This window comes from Venturia canescens, chromosome 10 (genome assembly GCF_019457755.1).
Source record: "Venturia canescens isolate UGA chromosome 10, ASM1945775v1, whole genome shotgun sequence".
Classification (NCBI taxonomy): Eukaryota; Metazoa; Arthropoda; class Insecta; order Hymenoptera; family Ichneumonidae; genus Venturia; species Venturia canescens.
In genome coordinates this window covers 18,008,996-18,030,061 of record NC_057430.1, presented here as the reverse complement: position 1 = coordinate 18,030,061, position 21,066 = coordinate 18,008,996, and the positions used below count along the sequence as shown (strand labels likewise).

The 21,066-nt window shown below is 47.7% G+C and overlaps 2 protein-coding genes across 5 annotated transcripts in view; one reads left to right on the top strand and one right to left on the bottom strand.

The window, feature by feature from the left end:
• sowah (sosondowah) overlaps positions 1–7,871 on the bottom strand; it is a 60,620-nt gene extending 52,749 nt beyond the window's left edge. For all 4 annotated transcript variants that reach the window (XM_043430818.1, XM_043430819.1, XM_043430820.1 and 1 more), the window contains exons 1-4: positions 7,713–7,871; positions 7,386–7,447; positions 5,090–5,554; positions 4,478–4,645 (exon numbers count right to left, since the gene is read on the bottom strand). In XM_043430818.1, the coding sequence (XP_043286753.1) occupies positions 4,478–4,645; positions 5,090–5,554; positions 7,386–7,447; positions 7,713–7,839 (822 nt within the window). In that variant the 5' untranslated portion in view covers positions 7,840–7,871. The remainder of the gene's footprint in view (positions 1–4,477; positions 4,646–5,089; positions 5,555–7,385; positions 7,448–7,712) is intronic.
• Positions 4,310–21,066, top strand: part of LOC122417368 (homeobox protein caupolican-like) — a 47,558-nt gene continuing 30,801 nt past the window's right edge. Inside the window, exon 1 of the mRNA XM_043430817.1 lies at positions 4,310–4,426. The gene's annotated coding sequence lies outside the window, so the exon portion shown is untranslated. The remainder of the gene's footprint in view (positions 4,427–21,066) is intronic.

Sequence of the window (21,066 nt, the reverse complement as noted above, 5' to 3'; positions counted from 1 at the left end):
GGGGGAGGACGCGGGGCAAAGTGATTCGGTCGCGAGGTAATTTGTGCTCACAGCGGGGCTGAGCAAACACGCACACCGGGGGTGCTTCGAAAAATTAAATAACCCGATGACTGGTCACATTCTCTATTGGAGCGAGAGAGAGTTTGCTCGATGCTCGAGAGGAATCTTCGCTCGTCTCTCTTTCGCTCCCTGATAGCAGCCGCTAAGGACAGCGAGTCTTTCCCGCTGCTCGCTGCGGAGCTCTGGCCACGCGTGTCTTGGCATAACGGGCGCCGTCACGTCCGATGACGTTGGCGCATCTTCGCGCGCCCTCCTCCATCTCTCTTTCTCTTCTCATGGTACTAATGCACGCTGCATGAATCGCCCAAGCGAATGTACATATATAAGCCCTCCCCCATCTCCCTCTCGCTCGCCGCGCTCTCCGTCCGATTGAGCTGAAGAAGCTGCGGGCTGCTGTGGTGCTTTTCCTCGCGATGATGCACCAGGATACGGCTCGTCTCAGGTGAGAGAAGAGGAGAGAAGCCCGTCTCCCAAGTCCCGAGTCACAGTTACGGGGATGTGGGTGCAGAGAAAGAACGAAAAAGAGCCTCGGCCCTCCCGCGGGCTTATGAATACAAATAGCCGCTCACTGCGCGCGCCCGTCTTACAGATAAAACTACTGATAAAAAACGCCCTGCGCGAGTCTCTCTTCGCCATATTCTCCGGGCTCGGGGCACGGCTCGAAGACTCTGCGGGATGACCCGGCTCTGTCCGTCGTGAGAGCAACCGTTTACCAAAGGATTATCCGTTCCAACATATAAACACAGATCGACGCGTACACGCACTCACAACGGGAAGAATCGAACGAACAAGGTTGACGCACTCCGAGTTTTCTGCTCTCGTTTCTCGCGAGGTTCTATACACCGCGATTCACGCCGCAGCACCCATCGCTGCGCGTATACTCCGCATGATTTTTCAAGATATGCCCAAGGGCGTATCTTGAAGTACGCGCGGGCCCTAATCTCTCGTGGAGGAATGTTGAGAGACAGCCGGATGATCCGAGGATAACGGCGAGGTGAGAGTTGACCTCGTGGGTCACACGAGAAAAACACGATTGGCTCTCTCGATGACGACGACTCGACTACGATCCGGTCGAATCATCGTTCTCCGACTAGTTCGCGCTCGTGTACCCGATCGATCGATCTTATCTGTCGCGCACCGTAAATTGATGACGCGGCCTCAAAATACTAGGATGAAGGCAGACCCGCGTCGCGAACACAGCGACAGAGGCTTCTTCGCTCGGCAAGCCCGGCCAATTTCGTCGACCGATCCTCGATCGGCCATCCAAACTTGCTCGTTTTTCGTGGCTGCTCTCCCTCCTCCCCGTCGTTCACGAGACTATCTCCAGCGAACGGGAAATAATCTCTCAAGCAAATTCGATTATCGGAGTACAAAGTGAGCAGCCTGATGCGCCGAGAATCAAAGAGGTTTGAGCACGAAATAAAAACGCAGCTAATCTACAGTTACAAGAGAGTAGGAGCTCGTTGGCGCGATTGTATATCCTTGTAATGGTCAAGAAGCACGCGTACGCTCCCACATGCTCGCGACTGTTTTTTTCCTCTCTCCTCCAAGGGGCCTATCTATAACGTATCTACGGACTAATAGAAGGCCCGAATAGATGGGACCCGGCATATCTCCGGACAGTAACGCAGGGACAAACCCCGCGCTCGCGCCGGACCCCGAAAGAGTTTCATTCTCTTTTTATTATTTTTCTCTTCCTTTTCGTCTTAGTCTCGTTCTTGCCAGCGACGACCAGGTGCCTCTCGATTTTCGTCCCACGCACTCATACGTACGAAATCACTCGTATGTATGTATAAGTGCTCGGGCTACGCCATGCCACATTTCTGAATAACGACCGAAATATTTCTTAAATAAACAATGATACACCCCGCGTAGTTCCGCTCGAGTAAAATTCTACGGCATCGGGGACTAAGGCCAGAATAACATATAAAAGGAGACGAGGAAGAGGAGCCAACGCGGAGAGAAGAATGAAGAAGAGCCCGGAGTAGAAGTAGTTGTAGTAGAGAAGCGGAGAAAGAGCATCGAGATTTTAACGCGAAGATAGCGACTCATACTGTGCGGAGAGCGGACCACGGTAACACGCCTACTCGAAAAAAAGGAAGATTAAAAACGCAACAATCTCGGGGGGCCTCGGGAGAAAACTCGTTTGTGCTACAATGAAGTTTGAGAAAAATGTGCCCACGGAGCGAACTATCAGGGACACACCTACGAATTTTCCACTATCATCGATCACTCGGAAGTTGGAGGTTGGGGGCCGAGGGAACGTCGAGTTTCGGTGCGCCAGCACGGATTAATTCGTCTCCGGGGGCAATCCTCCTATCTCGCCCGCATGATGATTGTTTCATCATCGATGTTTTTAGTAAATCGGAGGAAAACACCTGGTCATTCCGGAAACTCGAATGGAAAGCGTGTACGGATACGTGTCAGGGTGCATGTGGTACAGCGGATAATGGTAAGCACCAAGTTTCCGAGGCTCTCCGGTAGGTTTTAATATGAATGAAAATACGCCCGAAAGAAATGTCTCGAGTCAAGTTGCTGCATAAGTTGGCCGATAGTCTCGTACATGTCGAAGTTGTAGATGGAGCGGTCCCTGGTCGAGATCACGCAAGCTGTGCTCTCTCTACCCCCGGCAACCTCCTCCTTGACAAAGCTCGTCTTTGCTTCCATCTCGCCGTCACCTTACCAGCTTTGCATATACATTCTGTAAGATTACTTTGTGCGGTTTACACCCTTGGCATCCTCGGTCGTTGGAGCGCCTGGTATAGCGCACCACCTGCCAGCAACTCGAACCTCCCTCGTCTCTTCTCCAGACTCCGACTATGCGCTCTTCGTGTCCTCGTCCTCCGGCCCCTTTCCTCTCTCTCTCTCTCTCTCTCTCTCGAAGAGCTTTGCTGCCGGCGGGCAAACAACGTTCCAAGTTTCCGGAGGTTTCTAATGTATGCGGAACTGTACGCGGAATTCGCAAGTTTCCTCGGTGTTGAACCGACGTGAGGGCTGAGTTTCCTGAGGGATACCCTCTTTTCGCGGTGCTCTTGCTCCTCGCGAGAGAACGCCGCGCCGGGTAGAGGATCAGCCCGCGAACACGCGTGATCTTAATTAGAAGCGTTAAAGCCTCGAGGCCCTCGTGAACTACACGTCGGAGCTTCGTATATAGTATACTCGCTTTTCTGTGCACGCCCTCGCCGCACATGTACGCCCCCGTTAAAACTCGCTAACCTTGTATTCCACGTACGAGAGAAAGCCTCGTGCCTATTATGTTAATACCCCTAAACTTCAAACGTTTTTCCTTTGCCCCCGTGTTTCCAACTTCTCGCGCCATGTCCGTGCCGCGCTCGCCCCCGCATACGCTCTTTTTTACTCTCGCACGATTGCGCATGCGTCGACTCGAATCGTTAAAGGGAATCCATGCAGGTGGCCAAAAAAGCCCTGTTGGTGTTGCTTCCAGTGACAATAATTCCGCCCGCTTCATTAATTTAATCGGCTTCCCTCGATTCCGTGGAACTTTTCGTCCCGGGACGTGGCCCGTTCGCGCAAAGAAGAAACCCTCCGGGCGTGTACGCCGACATCCGTGGTCACGTTCCTCGGGCAAAGCCTCCGCTCGCGGCACGCGACACTCCGCCGGACGAGCGAGTCGCCATGAGTCCAACAATCAAGACCCGACGACGTCGCACAATTCTCTCTTTTTGTCTCCCTCATTGAGGATTCGAGGAACAAGTCGAAGGAGCCATCGGATTGCATAATGAATCGGTTGCGCGCCGCGCGCACGAGAGAACTTACTAACTTTAAACTTGTAGGATATGCACAAGCGTCGAATATTACAGGATTTCCGGAGACGGTCAAGTCGAATCAACGATGCGTTGACCGCCCGAAATTTGTATATGAAAGGTAAACCGCCGAGAGGAAACCCACCGGTCCACCATTGGTACAACACTCGCCCCGTCGATGTCCTCTTTATTTATTAATACGCCTCCGCGCATACACGAGTTCCTTCATAATTCGCCGGTTAAATGCTTTTAATCGATGCCAATAAACAAATCAATGAACTATGATTAAGGGGAACGAGGCGAATCGCGCGCGGGAACTTCTGAAGCCTCCCTCCCTCCCCTCGATAATTTAAACCGCTGCTCTTTCATTCTGATTTACAGGTACACGGGACGTTCGACTATATACACGCGGCTCGATGCTTCAACGAGATATTGAGCGGCCCCAAACAACCGCATATTCAAATAGGGGAACGATGAAACTTGCTTCGGTAACGAACTCTCGATGATGATCAACGGGGATTCGTCGGAAATTAAAAACAAAATGTAAGCTCTCTCGACTACCAGGCGGACCGTGATATGACGCGAGCACAGCCCGCAATCAGGTATGCCGTACGATTTTCAGTTTTAAAGAAAAAACGAAAAAAATCAGTTACCTTATCAGAACGTTTTTTCGTCGGCGTCGTCGTTACTCCGTTCGCTTTACCGGGAAGGTCCGTTTCACTGGCCATTCGATTGAAGCGTTGCATCCGCTCGCGCACGCTCAACAACTCCGCTGATCCGGTGGTCGCCGGGAGCGTCGTCGTTCCCGACGATTCGTCTTCCTGCATAGTTTTCAATGTCACTAATTTGCTAATCAACCTCGATGCGCAATGCACGACAAAGAGTCGCTAACGAGCGATCAATTACCACGAGCAAAAATCGTATAATATATCTCGTACGTCGAATCATCTGAAAGTGCAAGCATCACTCTTCGGTATTACTGTATATTGAGCCGAGGCCCTGTATATACGTAACGCTCGTTTGGCTGCAGACGGGGGCTCGTGATAATTGGCGGTGCTCAGGGGAACACTCGCGCTCGTTTGCATTAGCATATACCAGAACGTTTTCGCCATTGAAAGAAACTGTGTGTTCGCGTTCAACTAATTCTCCAGCGGGTTCTTCCCTTCGCGTGGAAATGAAAAAACTTTTAGCCAACTCCGCTTCGCGAGAATGAGTCGATCGCGACGAGTTTGGCCAGGGGCGCTTGAAATTCGAGGGGAACTCACCTTGATGACGGCCTCGTGACCATTCCTGTTCCGATCGACCGTCGCGTTTTCCTTGTTGTCGAATTTGAACTTGTCTTGGCTCTTCCGTCGCGGTGGCACCGGCGGCGACGCAAGTGCAGCCGCCGCAGCTTCCACAGGCTCCATCGGTTCCCGCGAATATCCATCACCCGATTCGCACATCGGCTCCTGGACGTTCGACCAGCTCGTGTTCGTCGACTCGCCGAAACGATCGCTCCGCTCAACTCTCGTTAGGGGTGAAATCGGTAACGCGGCGTTATCGCACGACGGACTGAGCGGCGCAGGCGGCGGTGGCCTGTAAGGAGGAGGATCTCGGAGCGGCGATGTCGGGCACGAAACGTCCGGGGTTCCCAGTGGCGATCCTTGACCCAGCTGGCCAAATACGGGAGACGGTACATCGTCGTAACCCTCGCGATATTTTTTCTTCAAAACCAAATACTTTTCGCCCTAAGCAACAGAAAATTCGATGCCGTTTTACTTCATCGTTCGAAGAATTTTATTCAGCGTTGTTTCGTCCAATAACTCGTTTCAGTATTCTCAAATTATTTCGTCTCGTCGCAAAAATTTTTGAAGTAAAACTTCTATAGGCGCGCTGGGCTTGGGGGCTAAACTGGTGAAAATCTTGTTACGGAAGCGTGTAACGGATGCCTACGAAAAGTATGAACGCGCATGCGCATGTACATTTTCGTTCTCTCTAACTGCCAGTTCATGAAATATATACATCTCAGTAAAGCGTGTGTGAGTTTTGAGTTCAGTGTAGCTTTACACGAACGATATGAAAACCAACCACGAAACAATGAAAATAAGTGATTTTATAAAAATTTTAAAATTACAATAAATGTAACACTTTTTTACTAGAGAAAGTAATCCTCTACGAAAAACCACAAGCATGTCATGTTTTTTATATACATCTTCAAGTACGCAGCTACTGAATATAATGTTATATGTCGAGATCTTTGAATTTCAACCCATAAATGACGTGACGACCGTTGCTGCAGTACAGCACACACCGATAATTCATAACGTATCTTCCAACTTGATTGTTTTATAGTTGATTTTTTTAAGAATCTCAAAATAAAATAGCACTGTTCCTTTGTGAAAAAAAGTCTGAACTTTACGAAAAAAATATTCTAAAATATTTGAAAAATGGCACATTAAGAGAGAAAAAGCAATTTTAAAGTTGCGCATGCAATTGCTTTTTCAGGATTTATCTGATCCCTGAGAGTACTTGAAATATTTTTATCGAAAAGCTGAGGTTTTTTCACATAAAAATGACTACGTTCAGTGTTCCAAAAAATAGTTCAGGGTTTCGATATTTCCAACACGGGAAGTTAACAATTGCAAATTTTCAAACCTCTATAACTTAGAAACGGCTGGACAAAAAAATTTGCCAAAAATCATGAAAGCTCACAGTGACACATACTTTTGAATGAAAAGCAATGACCATTATGCATAATTCAGACCCTCCGGCACAAATTAATTCCATAATTGGTGGAATGACCCATATATCTGTACGTTGCCAAAAAAGTTTTACTTCAGTTGTGTGGTCTAAAGCACACTCACATTTTTTATCTCCGCATCGAGCTAAATATCAAAAATTCTCATGCAGGAATTGAGTAAACCATTTTTTTGAATCGCGTTACTGGTGCAGTTGTAAATATTCTGCAGTCTAAACCAGAATTTCATATGAAAAATTTATTAGAAAGAATTGCAGTCCAAATCGCCTCGTGAGCAGAAGAATAACGCAGTGCAGAAGCTCGACTGTGTTCGCAAAGGTAAAGAGGAGCGAAGGCGTCGCGGGGACTGCAGTGCGGTGCGAGAGAGAGCGTGCGTCGAGATTCTACGCGTGCAGGAGTGAGACGCGATCCTTTCAGTTTTCCTTTCACCAGATTTCCTTAAAAATTCGTTCGAAAACAAATGTTTATAGCATTACCGTTGAGAGTCGTAAAATCGAACGATTATTCGAGATTTTAGTAAGGGTGACACGTGAATTGGAACGAATTGACAATACGATTAGAAGGAAAGCTTTGCGAAAGGATGAAAGACGGAGCGTGATGTGCTCGCGCGTTCGCACACCGGCATACAGCGACGTAGCCGAGAGAAAAGATCCGGCAACGTTGGAGCGAGAGCAACAAGTCGTTGCCTCGGCTGTTTCGATCCTAACTGTCAGACCGAGTTGCCTCGTGCATGGGCAAGTTGGCGCGATTTCGAGCAAGCTGCTGCGCTGTGCGACCACCACCAGCACCAAAAGTAAATAAATATGAGATTATTGACTCACCGCTTCGTTCTTAATCGATGCCAGAATATTGACGTACTCTTTGAAATTATTACGAGCCTCGACTGAAACGAATACAAAACAAATTGGAATGCGACACGGTTCGTTCGAAGTTTCTTGACGTCAATTCAAAGTTTGAGTTGAGGCAGGCCAGGGAGGAGGGAGATAAGGTGTGACGTTTGATCCACCCGCGATGAGGTACGATTGTCCAGGTGCGAGTGCAAATAGAAGAAACGAGAGGAAAACAGACCGTGGGCGTGTGTACACCGCGGAGAGAGAAAATCGATTAACAGTCGCAGGGCCGGTGCACAAAACACAATGACGACGTACCTCGGGTCTCGGGGTCCGTCAGGAATCTCTTGAAGTGTTTCACGAGGTCACGATTTCGCACTGTCCCTCCGTTATCTAATAAATACTGGCGTATCTCCTGGAGAGACAACTCACTGGGCGTCGCCATGTTGCTACAACTGATACGACCGCCGCGACAGTCCGTGCTTGTGGCAGAGTCGGCGGCTCTTTAAATTCGCGGTCGGCAGAGCAGATTTCTCGTGTTCGACTTACCACCGCTACCTCGCATTCCCCGAGGGCCTTCGCTCTGAACTATGGTTACTTTAGTATCGAACATATATATATACTGTCGAATGAATTAACCCGGCCTGCGAAAAATAGAAATCGGATTTTTACAGCCGCCAACTTTTGCGACGAATTTCAAGGAAACGACGTCGCGTTCCATTGATCACATAATCGAATCTGTTAATAAATTCATTCATTGACTTTCGGAATTGGCGTCTCGCAACGCGGATATCGACGAGCAGGTAGAATATAATGTAATTTTGGTATTTGCGAGGATTTTCCATTCCATCCGCTCGAACTATGGCTAAATGAAAATTTGAATATGTATACATCCACGTGGTACACGTACGTGCAAACACCGTTAAAAAACCTTTTACGAAGGCTGTATATTTGGAAGCGTGTCTCGAAAAAGGGCAAATTAATCGTCACACGTTCTGTCAGAGCCTGGTTTGAGTCGCACAGCTCATTCGACAGTCGATATCCGATACAAAAAAGTGTGCTATACGTATACATTCGTCGCGATATATAGAGATATAGCGGGACGAGAGATATGGAGGTTTTTCGCGAGTCCCGCAAGAGCAGCGGCTAACAGATTTACTGGATCGGAATCGTCGGCGGCACTAATACGTTCGACATGTCGAATACTGTCGATCTCCACTTTAGCTTGAGTGCACTTTGTATTAATACCTTCCGGGCGTTCGCGTTGCATTCTCTGCTGCTGCTGCTGCTGCTGCTGCTGCTGACAATAAATGATAAATCCTATATCCGTTCGATCTGCCAACTCTGAATTTCTCACGGTTCGACACGCGACGTTATTATACCGTCCTGCTCGTGTGTTTATTTTTCTCTTGTAATTACACCGATTGTCAGCCCGGTGTGTTCATGGTTAAACTTTTGTCCGGGTAATTCGTGCGACAAACGTGCGCGGGCGATGATTATATCTGACAGTTGTGGAGAAAAAAACGAGCTGTTGTCGAGTCCCAATGAAAAATACTCGGAGTGAAAAAAAGAAATAGGTAGCTGGGATCTTCATTAAAACGCGCGCGTTATCACGGCTCGTTCATCGTTTAATACGTAACAGGAAACTCTTTTGTCATCGCGTTTCCATTTAATGGGGGGGGAATACTATCGCATGATTATTCCATGTGCTTGACTCTTGTGGCGCGAGTATTATTAAAAGAAGGTCGAATAATCGCGGCGAATCTTGGTTGTATCAAGGGGGAGAGATTTTTCGGAAATCGGTGTTAAATAATGGGGGGAAAGAGAGGGCGCGCTCGAGGAACCCGCGTTGCTGGAGAGATTCCACTCGGATTTTCGGTGGCAAAGATCATCCGAGTTGGCCAAGAGATAGAGCCGGCTTCTCGTCCGGCGGTGCAGCGTACGCGAGAGTGATGGAAGCCGTGTCCGGGAGAGGGTTTACGCAAATATAAAGGGAACCGGCCTTGTTTGAAGAAAGTAAAAGAAGAATCTGGCAAGAGGAGTACAAAGGTTCGGAGCGCGGAATGAACGACGCCCGGTCGCGTCGCGCGGCCCCTTAGGTGCATCCACGCGGTGCGCGCATCCACGCGATATCATCTACCCGTGTTTCCTCAGCGTTATGTTTATGCACTCTGGGCATACCGGGCATGTTCGAGAAAGATCTCGCGTGCGCTCTTCACCGCTTATTATTGTGCGTGCTAGTTTGTAGTAGTAGCAAAAGAGACGAAGAGGAGGGAGGGAAGGAGTGTGCAGCAGCAGAACGAGCGAGGAATCCCTCGACCCGTTCGAAAATTCTTCGAGTTGTCCCCGCGTCGTTCGAACGTCTCGTCGGTTCGAGCTCATTTTTTTTCTCTTATCGGAAACCTCCTGCGCGAGCATCCGCGGAGGATGGAAAAATTTGAGTGTTTGTTATTTTCAGGGGCGCTCGGTGATCGTCTCGGTCCCACGATTCCTCGGCAGCGGATCGTCTCTTCAATCTTTTCTCAATCGCTCGTCGCACTCGCGATTCCGCCTTTTATTTAATTTTCCCACACTCAAGAATCCTACAACCGTTGTCCTCTCGATCATTCTTCTCGGGATTTGCACTCGCCGATAAAGGGAATATTGCGCACGTGGAGTAGCGCTCGCGACAGGCATTACATATTATTTTATTATTGTACGTGCCGAGCTCTTCTCGCATTCGAAAGAGCCTTCTAGTAAAGCACACACGGCTTGTCAACGCGAGAGGTTCAACACTCGAGTGCCTCATCGCGCGCGGGGATACACTCTTCCTCGAAGAGACTTATTTATTCTCGAAAGCGTTTATTTTTTCATTGGAATTAAACAAAAATTATACGACCGTGATGAATTGTTGAAGAATTTTTGAGTAATTTTTTCCAATGGAGTCCTCGCGATGTTTTGCCAATTAATGGTGCTTCGATGCCAAAAGAGAGAGAGAGAGAGAGAGAGAGAGAGAGAGAGAGGAGAGAGCGAGAGAAAAGCGTAGTAGAGGCAGGTACGAATACGCAAGCTCGTTGGCGGGGGCAGGTATTAGCGCCACCTCCAATGTTCGGCCCCGCAAGTTCGCTCTTATATACGTATATATACGGGAGAGTTTTCCTGCAACATGTATATATATATATATAGCCAAACTTACGCCTTACGCTTCGTTCTCGCTCGATTATGCGCTCTATCTCGCTCGATTCTCCCCCACCCACGGCTTTCTCACAATCAACGGCACGTCGCGTTGCTCTCGTCTCCGTCTGTCCTTAACCAGGCGCCAACGGCCGACTCGCTCGCACGTTCTCATCTCGTTTTCCGTGTCGGAGGCATGCGTTTGTAGATAAATATATGGGCCTGTGCATGTGTACGTTTACGTATGTCTATGTGAGATACCATGCTGGCTCTGGTTCCATCCCCCTCTGTCGTCGTTCCTCCGGACCGCGCGCTGATGCTGCACAACTCTGGCTCGGCTAACCCAGCCTAACCCTACCGTTCAACTTCATTCTACGCGGACTGACCACCACCGACGGCCACCACCGTCGCCGTCGACGTCGTCGTCGGCAAAATATAATCGGGCGCTATTCACAACCTCTTATACTCGAACGTTTCCCCCGAGTCTCTTGGCCCCGGCACTTTCACATATTCCGTCGTTCAGAGCGCAAAAGTTTCCGAGGAGGATTCCCCTCCCAGCGAAGGAGAAGGCCCGCGAGGGTCTTTTTCCATCGCGGTATCTCTTCTCCCCCCCCCCTCCGTTTCTCCGTATATTTCTTTCTCCTCTGTGTGCCACCACGATCTCTATCGTTTTCTCTCGCAGCCTCTCGCAGCCTCCCCCGACTCGGTACAACGCTGCTCCAATCTCGCTCTCTCCCGGTCTCTCTCCCTCCTGCTGAGGAAGAACGAGAGAGACTCGGTCCCGCCACAGCAGCTCACGGGCGCGCGCCACCCTTTCTCTCTCCCCCGAAAGGAAGAGAGAGAGAGAGAGGAAGGAGAGATATCCCGTTAATCGTAGCCGGACGTGCTCCAAGTCGAGCTCGCGCGCGCGCCACGCCACGAGATTCCCGTGAGTTCTCCTCTCTCATCAACAATATAACCCGCGCGCGCGAACGTTTCTCTCATTCACCGATTTATCGGATTTTTACTTGCTTCATCGAAAACGAGATTAAATCGCGGTTATCGATCCGCGAGTTTTTCATCTCCGCGGTAACCCGAGCAGGCTTCTCGAGTGCCGAATATCCCTCGGGAAAATCGTCAAGTTTCTATCGTAATTCAATTGCGAAAAGTGCGCGAGTGCAAAAGTGCGTTCAGTGAAGCAAATTCTCGATCTGGTTGAATCGGAGAAAGAAATGGACATGTCCGACGATTGTTGGGACCACGTGGGTCTCCTGCAGGATGTCTCCGACCCGGAGAATCCACCCCCGCAGGTTGCCCATCAATCCACGGATTTTCTCTGCGTACAGCAGCAGCAGCAGCAGCAGCACGAGGTAAGCTTCCATTTCTGCGATCTATTCTTTTCCGTTTCGTGCCTAGAGTTGGACCGGCGCGTCCTGCTGCGAAAGATTTTTGAAAAACCGATCGAGACTCGTTTATAATGAATCGCGCTGATGAAGGAGAAAAGTAAACGCGCGAACGCACGAGTGAAGTGCAAAAATTCGTCGCGTCGCTCCGACAAGCGTGGCGCGATTGATCTGACAGTTTGATCGAGCTCTCGGAGGACCGGAGTAGGATTAAAGAGCCGAGCAAAAGTCAGCATGTGCTACGCGCCGAGGTTCTTGATAATTTAATTCCGAGTTTGGCTCGCGAATGAGCCGTCGCTTCGTCTCTTTTCTTCTTCGTTCTCGCCCCGTTTCGCTCGCTCGACGGGCGCGCGCGAGTCGTTAGCGCCCCGGTTGTGCGACAAAGACCGCGCGATAAAAAGACAGGGCAAACGAGAGGAGAGCTCATTACGCAAGCTGGTCCATTCGTGGTTCGCCCGAGCACGCCAGATTCAAACGTTATCCTAACGAAAATCAGGTTGAAATGTCCAACTCGTCGGCCAAACTCGCGCTAATTGGCCTCCGTGACGAAATGTGTGACTGCTAGCGCGCGAGCTAACTGCCGGGGTTCTTTTTCGACGAGTATCCACCGCTCGTCTCTCCTCGAAGAGGGAGGTGGATCAAAAGAAAAGATTGAAAAAAGCGAGAGAGAGAGAGAGAGAGAGAGAGCGGCGGGAGAGCGCGAGCGTAGGAATGAGCCAAAATTTCGAGGCTATCAACTATTCTCTCAAAGTTCGTCGTTCCAGCATCTTACCTTGGATCGATCATCCTCCATCCTCCGCATCGCGGTGACGAATATACCGCCCGAATCGACAAATTATCCAAACTACACGCTCATTCATCCATATATACCCACGAAATATATAAACACACGATATTCCGACGGCAATTTACTACGCGGTTCGAATATAAACTCCGAAGAGCGCGCCGCGACAATACGTACGTATGAGAATCTATGAAATACGCGTACTGCCTAATTTCACACCTTTCGCGTCCTCAGGAGGACAATGAATCATGATACCGGAATTTTTCATTATTCACGAGGAAAGTCCTCGGATCTGGGAGACCGGTTGAGCAGCAGAAGGAAAAAAATGATGCTCCGATCGACAGGTGCGGATCAGCGAGTATCCACGCGTATATATACGCAATGTTACAAGAGTGTGCGTTATATTTTGCCTCTCGCGTCCGCGAGTGATCCACCCGGCCATTACGTTTGTTTGTTTCTCCAAAGGATATACAGAACGATCAAAAGGATCAATGCCTCTTCCCTAATCATAGGATCTTTCCAGCTTATACCTGCCTCCATATCCATGCACCTTATTCATCTACTATAATATATAATATAAAACGTTTCACCTGTGCTTCGAAGCACCGATCTTGGCTATACTTGGCTGTAATAGCTATCCTAATAACGCACTAATGCCAGGCTCTATGCTGTCAAGCTCTAGCTAAATAAATGGGGGTATCGTTTCCATTGGGGGATTCAGATATAAAAGCATAGATTTCCGTTTCAATTTCTCGACGCGCGGACGCGCGTGCTCTCGTAACGAGGCCCGCCGGCGGGAGTGCGAGAAAGAGCCCCGAAAAAAGGGCGAGACACGCGCGTAAAATACACGTATCTGCATGCGCACAGTTTTATTTCCATCCGCATACACGCGGGAGTGTGCGCGTTGCTGAATCGTCGCGAGGAGGATAGAAAAATGAAGGGACGCGAGTTAAACCGCGGGCGTTGGTCACGCTGCCCTGTAATCATCCACCGAAATTATAGCCATTTACAAGGACGAGGGGTCGCCCCCGTGAATGAGCGGATAGGAAAGCTTAAGAATACCCGTCGATATATTTATTTCGACGGCAGCTCGCACGGGGTTGCTCCAACGTGTGGTACGGGACAGAGAGCGAGAGAGACAGGGATCATGGGGCGCGTGTGCACCTCCAAGGGACCTTAAAAAACCTCACTTATCGCTAGCACCTCTATCGCGATTTGCAGCCGGATCCCCAAAAACGCCGAGAGAGAGAGAGAGAGAGAGAAACGAAAGAGCAGCGGAGACTCGAGCAGGGCCCCTGAATCTCTCTCTCTCTATCTGCACCTGCTCTCGTGCCCTCGGCCCTTCGCCCGTGTGCCCTTTTTTCTTCGATCACCAGCCAGATTCACCTCCGATATCCAGCCACTCGCGTCTCACTGTCTCCTCCCGAATACTAAATCTCCTTCCGCCCTCTATTACTTCCCCCCCGAGTGCGAGAAAGATGAATGACCGAATTAAACATGAAATTTTAAACGTTTTCGCATCATTAATCCCCACGGCTATTTATTTTGGCAATTATTCTGCTGCCTCCTATCGCAGACTTTTCGATTTTACTCGTAACATTTGAGTTAACCGATCAATTGAATTTCAATTTTCAACCAAATTTCATGAAACTCGATGTTTATTACTACTCTTTAAATTGTCTGGAATTTTGACTATAAATTATCTCCCATCGATACTTATTTGTGCACGGGAATAATTTTCCCCGAAAAATTCTCCGGTCGCATTCCAATGTTAAACGGAATCGTTACCGCGAGTAAATTAACTACCTTTTTTTCGTTCGAAATGACGAATTTTTGTTCAAAGTGACGCCGTGGTCCGACGCTGGGACGTCGATACTGCGGTATTCCGCGCGTGAAAAGTTCTATTCGATGAGTATCGAAAAGTTAAAAAATCATGAAAGTGCCAGTTGAAATGAATTCGATGGCAATATCGCATAAAGATTCAAGGTATAAAAGACTCATTAGCGAGATATACTCGAGCAATAACTTTAGCAAGTTCGTGAACACTTGTGGCGGTTCGGTAGTGTCTCTCGCTCTCCCGAAGGCTCGCACGTATGACTTTCCCACGAGGGCGAAGACGATCGCACCTGTTTGTCTCATCGCTATTTATTGTCTCAATGTTCGTGCGAGTGTTAATATACGTTGGTGTGTAGGTATGCGGGGAATATTCCTCCGGGTTATTAGGCAGGCAATAGGCAAAGTGTTTGCCGAATTTACGCGACTTATATCGGCGAGTTTGGAGGCGCCACACATTTTTATATTCCTCCAGCGTCTTCGGAGGAATCTCTCTTTCTCTCTTTTCTTCTTTCTCGTATCGATGATGCGAACATTCTTCGAGGTCCGGGCTGCCGCGCGGCGGCCGCCGCCATCTTCCGCCAAAACTCTCGTATTAAATCCTCTCGCGGGGACCCCATGTGAAAATTTTTCACGTGGGAGCGGCCGATACACAAATCTCTCGCAACACTCCGCGTCTTTTTTCCCTCTTTCTCTGTGTTCACACAAAACCGTGAGATTCGTGAGAATGGGAACCTTTCGATACGACAGTTCCGAGCTTCCGAATAATTCGGTACGAGAGTCACGATTCCGAACAAATATATAACTCCACCACAATTTCAATCGAATTTGGCAAGATTCCTTCAAGAAATTCCGGCTTCGCGTAACGTAATGAAGAGTTGATACGGTGAGTCAAAGGAAAAGGTTTGTCCTCGCAAACTTTTCAACGTTTCCATCGCGTTGCTTCCTTGCCGAAAAATATTTGCTCGTTCATTAACATTGTAACGAAGCTTTCATTAAGAAGATTGGCAGATTTGAGAGGATGGTTAATTAATTAATACAAGGGAGGGCGATCCAGTTTGTGGTCATCCTGTTGGAAGATCGCAGGTGTCCTGAACCATTTGAGCGTCACATAAACGTATATAAAACACTGTCAATGTCGTGTATATACGTGTATATAAAGTGCACAATATATACGTTGGTTGGGACACGATGTCGAGGATATACCGGGGGGTGCATATTCATGGGACGTTGTCCATGGTAGGAGAGAGATCGCGAGAAGCGAATGAGAAAGAAAGCGTTAACGACCGAGGCGTGTAACGTTAAATTTTCGTGGCGTGTCTCTGTCGAGTTATCAACGGGCAATAATCTTTCGACGCCGGGGGTGTCGGAGTAAGAAACTGTAATCCTCCGATTTATCCGAGGTCTCATTAATAAATCTCTAATGTGTATTATATTCGCATTGTACGCGTCGGATGTAGGCGCGCGTGTACGGGCGTATCGACGGAGGCACTCGAATAAATCGCTGTGTGTACGTGCAGTGCTTTTCGATAAAATTTCTCTATGGATCGTGTAAAGTGCCATAGACCCTTGATACGTTCACCCTTGCGACGAATCTCGAAGCGCGGATTGCACAGTTCGCACGGCCCATCGTCCTTTCCCCGAGTCTCGTCGATTCATCCCCCACGCTTATTCTCACACCGCTTTTCCTCTACATCGACGCCATATATCGCCGTACAAGATTTTATTCGTATTTTGTTAAGGCGTTCTCCTTATATTTTTACAGCCATTTTCACCTCTCCCCCCCTTTCCCGACTGCTGCGCTTATTCATGTGCCCAGTTGCCTCGGCACTTGTCGCGCACTTGTCGCACCCCATTCCTTCCATTACTGCCCCCCTCGCCCTTATATAAGTATGTTTTGAGGTATACGCTCGCTTCCGAGTGTCGCAACGCTACGAGAGGGAAAAGTGGGAAAAAACAACGGGGAGGGGGAGTGGCGAATCGAAGGATGAGGAAAAGCCGTTCTTTGCTGTGCGTGGCAAGTGTGTGCACTCGGGGTGCACCCATGACACGTGCATCCCGCATATACCGAACGCACTTTTATTTCTATACGGTAGTGAATAGACACGTGTACAACGTCGTTCGTCAACGTCGTCCAAGAATTTCCGCGTGGCTCTCGCACCCCTATGAAAATATATAAATATCCGTGCTATGCTCCGTAGAAATTGAGTGCCTCGACGCGTAATCGTTGCCTCATACGTGGCGGAACCACTGAATTTTAACCACGAAACGTGCCTCGCGGATGTGTGGGACCTTCCGTCGTCGCGCGACGCGCAGCTTCGTGGGAACGATCGTGTGCATCGAGTTTTTTCCTCAAGATTCGCGTTGTTCCACCCTCCTGACTTCCTGAACCTAGTTTTTTAATGAATCTGAGAGTCATTTACTTTTGGTGCGAGAAGAAGAAGAAGAAGAAGAAAAAAAGTAAGTAACACGTGTAGACAAAAGGTGAATGGAAATTGTCGTGGAACGCGAGAGTATTTCGGTCTGCCCCAACAGAGTTCCACATCTAAGCTTCCGTTTCATTAGCTAGCTCTAATCATTGTGCTCTCAAGCTCGAAATATACATATATGTATGTAAATGCTTGTACATGCTTCGTCGTCCTCTTCTTACGGGGTTGTTCTCTTCGGAGTTATGACGCAACAGTTTGCGCCCCTGGGGAACCACGAGGAGAGGCCAAATGTTTCGTTATACGTACATATTCGCTACTTCCACCTTTCCTCTATATTACAGACTCGCATATAAAGCGGGAGGGAGCGAGGAAGGACGAAAGCTCTCAGCGAACTCGCAGTCCAAAGTTTAAAGCATTGAGTTTAACGTTCATATTCTCTCTCGCGCTCGCCGCTCTCCGGACATGTTAATTTTGGGATGAACATGAGATAGAGCCCGCGCGGCGAAGCCTCTTGTCAAAATAGAAAACAAAACGCGGTGGAAAAAAGTAAGGAGAAAAATAGGCAGTTAGCGAGCTTGCGAGCAACGAGAGTCGCTGCGGGGAGGCGAAAGAATCTTATTCAACGATCCGTTTTCTTTCGACTTTTTCTACCAATCTATTATATATATATATATATATATAGATAGAAAAAAAAGAGTTCCCTTTCGCCAGCTAGCCACTTTCCCGCTTATTCAGCAATGATTCAATTCGGATGTGCTTTTTACGCCCGGTGGGAGTTACCGAGTCTATAGATACTCCCTCCAGATATGTGTATAGCCACCGATTCGTATAGATATATACATATAGCATTGGCACAGGGGTGTGTAGCCGTGAAAGTAATCCTGTACGGGAAACAGATTGCCCACCGGCATTCATTCACTCTATACCCTGCGCCTTAAACATAGATATATATATATATATACGCCGAGAGAGAAGAGACAGAACCGAGGTTTTCCTTTCTTTCCCATCCCTCGCGCCGGGGATCGCCCCCTTTTCGAGCGATGTGTTCACGATGCTTATATTCCTCTTTTTCTCGCCTCGTTTCATTCATTTTCTCAATAGACGCGCGCGCGCGCGCACCCGAAGAAAAAGGGAGCTAGAATGAAAGAGAAAAGTTGGTGTACAACAGAGAGATAGATGTGTTTTTCCCCGGGTGTTACACACCTCCGGCCAGGACTTGCCTCGAATTAACCAACGAATTGCCGATTGTATTGGCATTCTCGTATATTTATGCGTGTTTATACAGGCGGAGAGACGCACGAAAAAAGAGAAAAATGAGTTTGGGGCGAGGAGTATTCGAGAGCTTTGGAATAAGAGGCGCGTGTCACGCGACAACGAAATAGTCGCCTATCTTCAATTGTTATAAAAACTTTGTTTTACACTGGTTTCGATAAATTATTTATTATATCGGTTACCATGTAAATCCTGATATATCGACATTCCGATAAGAGAAATCAGGGCCAAAGCTCTTTTTATATTCAATAATATAAATCAATAGCTTTGAATTATTGGTATTAAGGGCAAGAGTAATAATGATGATAATAATACGTTTGTATGCGCAAGAAGAAACGATCGCGTTTGACCCGATGTCGTCGTCCTCGTCTCATTCCCAGTCGGTCGCATATATTAATACACCTCTTGGCGTTTGGCGTTGTTTCATATGTACGGTGTTATAGAGAGCCAGCTGCCGGCTCGTTTGCAGCACGCGAGCCTCGAGCTCTCACCTGTAACGTATAGTTTCTCCTTCTCTTTCTATCTCTCATCGTGCTTATCCCTTTTTTCCTCTCTCCCTGTAGTATTCCGCTTCATATCGCTCAGCCTTATCCCGCATCGTTCTTATTAACTTTTTCGTTATTTTTCGTTTCCCCCATTTAACGAAAACGAAATAAAAACACATTCTAAATATCCATGAACGCATTACCCTCTCATTGATACGTGGCCCGATAAATTTATCTTCGAAATAACGAATTAACGCATTTACCAGAGGCCGCCAGAACCAACGAGAATAAATAAACCTCCGAAGTTAAATCGTTGCGAAAATTTTCAGGCACGAACAAAATGTTAAAATAACACTCCGAAAAATTGCACTTGGCGTATCCCATTTTTCCCCCTCGACCTGTAAATTCGTTATTTTGTTTTCTTTATTATTATTATTATTATTATTATTATCATTTTTTTTTTAAATATGTACAAGTTGCTGACTGATATCGATGTTGCGATGTGTATTCTCGGGTCGAACATATAAAGCGGGCGGGGTGGCGTGCAAGCCAGAAAGGCACGGCACAGAGAAGCATCGCATATATCGCAAATATTCATACAGTCCATATGTACGTGTTATACGCATGGATACACACACGCGCGCACACGTATGCGTATACATATGCGAGATAATAAATTATCACGAACGTGTGCGTTAACGGTGCTCGCGATGGATATTTGTTAACTAGATGGAGAGTAGGCGGCGGAATACTTACGGCGTCATTATGCTCGCATAAAGTGGTGCATCGGTGCATATATGCAAAGAGAAAGAGAGAGGGAGAAATGCTCCTCTCGAGGGTTGTATACACCGCCGCAGAGTCTCATATCGATACGTACCTATCGATCCTTCGTCCTATAGCTTTAGCAGCAAGTTTTATTCTATATATGCGCGCGCGCGGGTGTGTGTACATATATACGTATTTGTATAAATTTATATTTCTATATGTATATATTTTGATATAATACGAAGGCATGGCGTACCGTGTATCTTGTAGATATACATTGGGTACGAAGGACTCAACGATAAATCGTACAATATACATATTACGAGTTAGGCTATCGAGACTGTAACAGCTACCCTTCGATTAACGATCAGCCTTTTTTTCTTCCGCCCTTCTTCTCCTATACCTCGAAACACGCAGTCTCCTGATTAAATATCTATCTGTTTATACATACGTAGATTCGTGTTTTGGAAAATATTCAATGATTGAGTTCAATACTTAATTGTATGTACTTCAATTGATATGGTATTGGGAGGTAGGCTGGGACTTGCGATATCTTAGCACTCTCGCAGGAGAGATTTTTCGAACGATATTTCAACTGATATTTAAACCCACATCGGGGTTATGAATGGCTACTTTTTTCTTTGGTTTCTTTGAATTCCCCTTCATTGGTCGGATGTATTTTTAGGAATTGGGCTGCTTTCCATTGAACATTTGCTCCTCGGCGTCGACGTTTCACTGTCGTAGAATCCTCCAACGAGAGTGATTCTCCGTTTTTCCCTCTTTTCTTGCTGTATAGAGAGAGATTGCTAATGTCACGCGCAAGCGTTTCGCCAAGTATTAATGGTCGTTTCGTGTTAAGAAGTCGATTAGTCCCGCACGTCACGCTCGCGCACTTGCACTCACTCGTTAAATCCCAGAGAAACTGAAAAAAACGAAGTAAGTGGGAACGCAAAAAAACGTTCAAACCCACAAATGTCCCGCGAGAGTAAACATTGAGAAAATTGTAAGAACGATTTCCGTCTCAACGCTCCGCCCGAGCAAGGTTTGAATAAGTTTAATCATCATCCGTCAACACGGATACCACCAACGACCGGAAAAATCATCCCAATTCAATATAACGAATACGTAAATCAATAAAAACAATATTGTACGCCGAATGACGGTTACACACAAAATCCGTGTCCAGCATGACATTTGTAGCAGCACAGATTCAATGCGAGAGTCCATATATGCAGCAGCTCGAGATCCGGCCGAAAAGTTGCGTGAAGATGATGAATTCTCCGTAGAGAAAACACGAGATGCAGCCTCCTTGATCGTGCCAAGTATAAAAAAGTTTGTACAAAAAAATGCAACGTTCCCTCCGATTAGGCTTTCATTGATTGAATAAATGATGATAAGTTGGGATACGTGATAGAGCGGAGAATATCTCGTGGACGCGTCCCGATCGGGATATATATATCGGGTTTGGCTTGGCACTCACCGCGGTTTTAATATACTTTCCCACGCGTGCTTCACGCCATGAGAGAAGTATGGCCCGGCCTCGACCTCCAGGAGCAACTTACGCGCCCG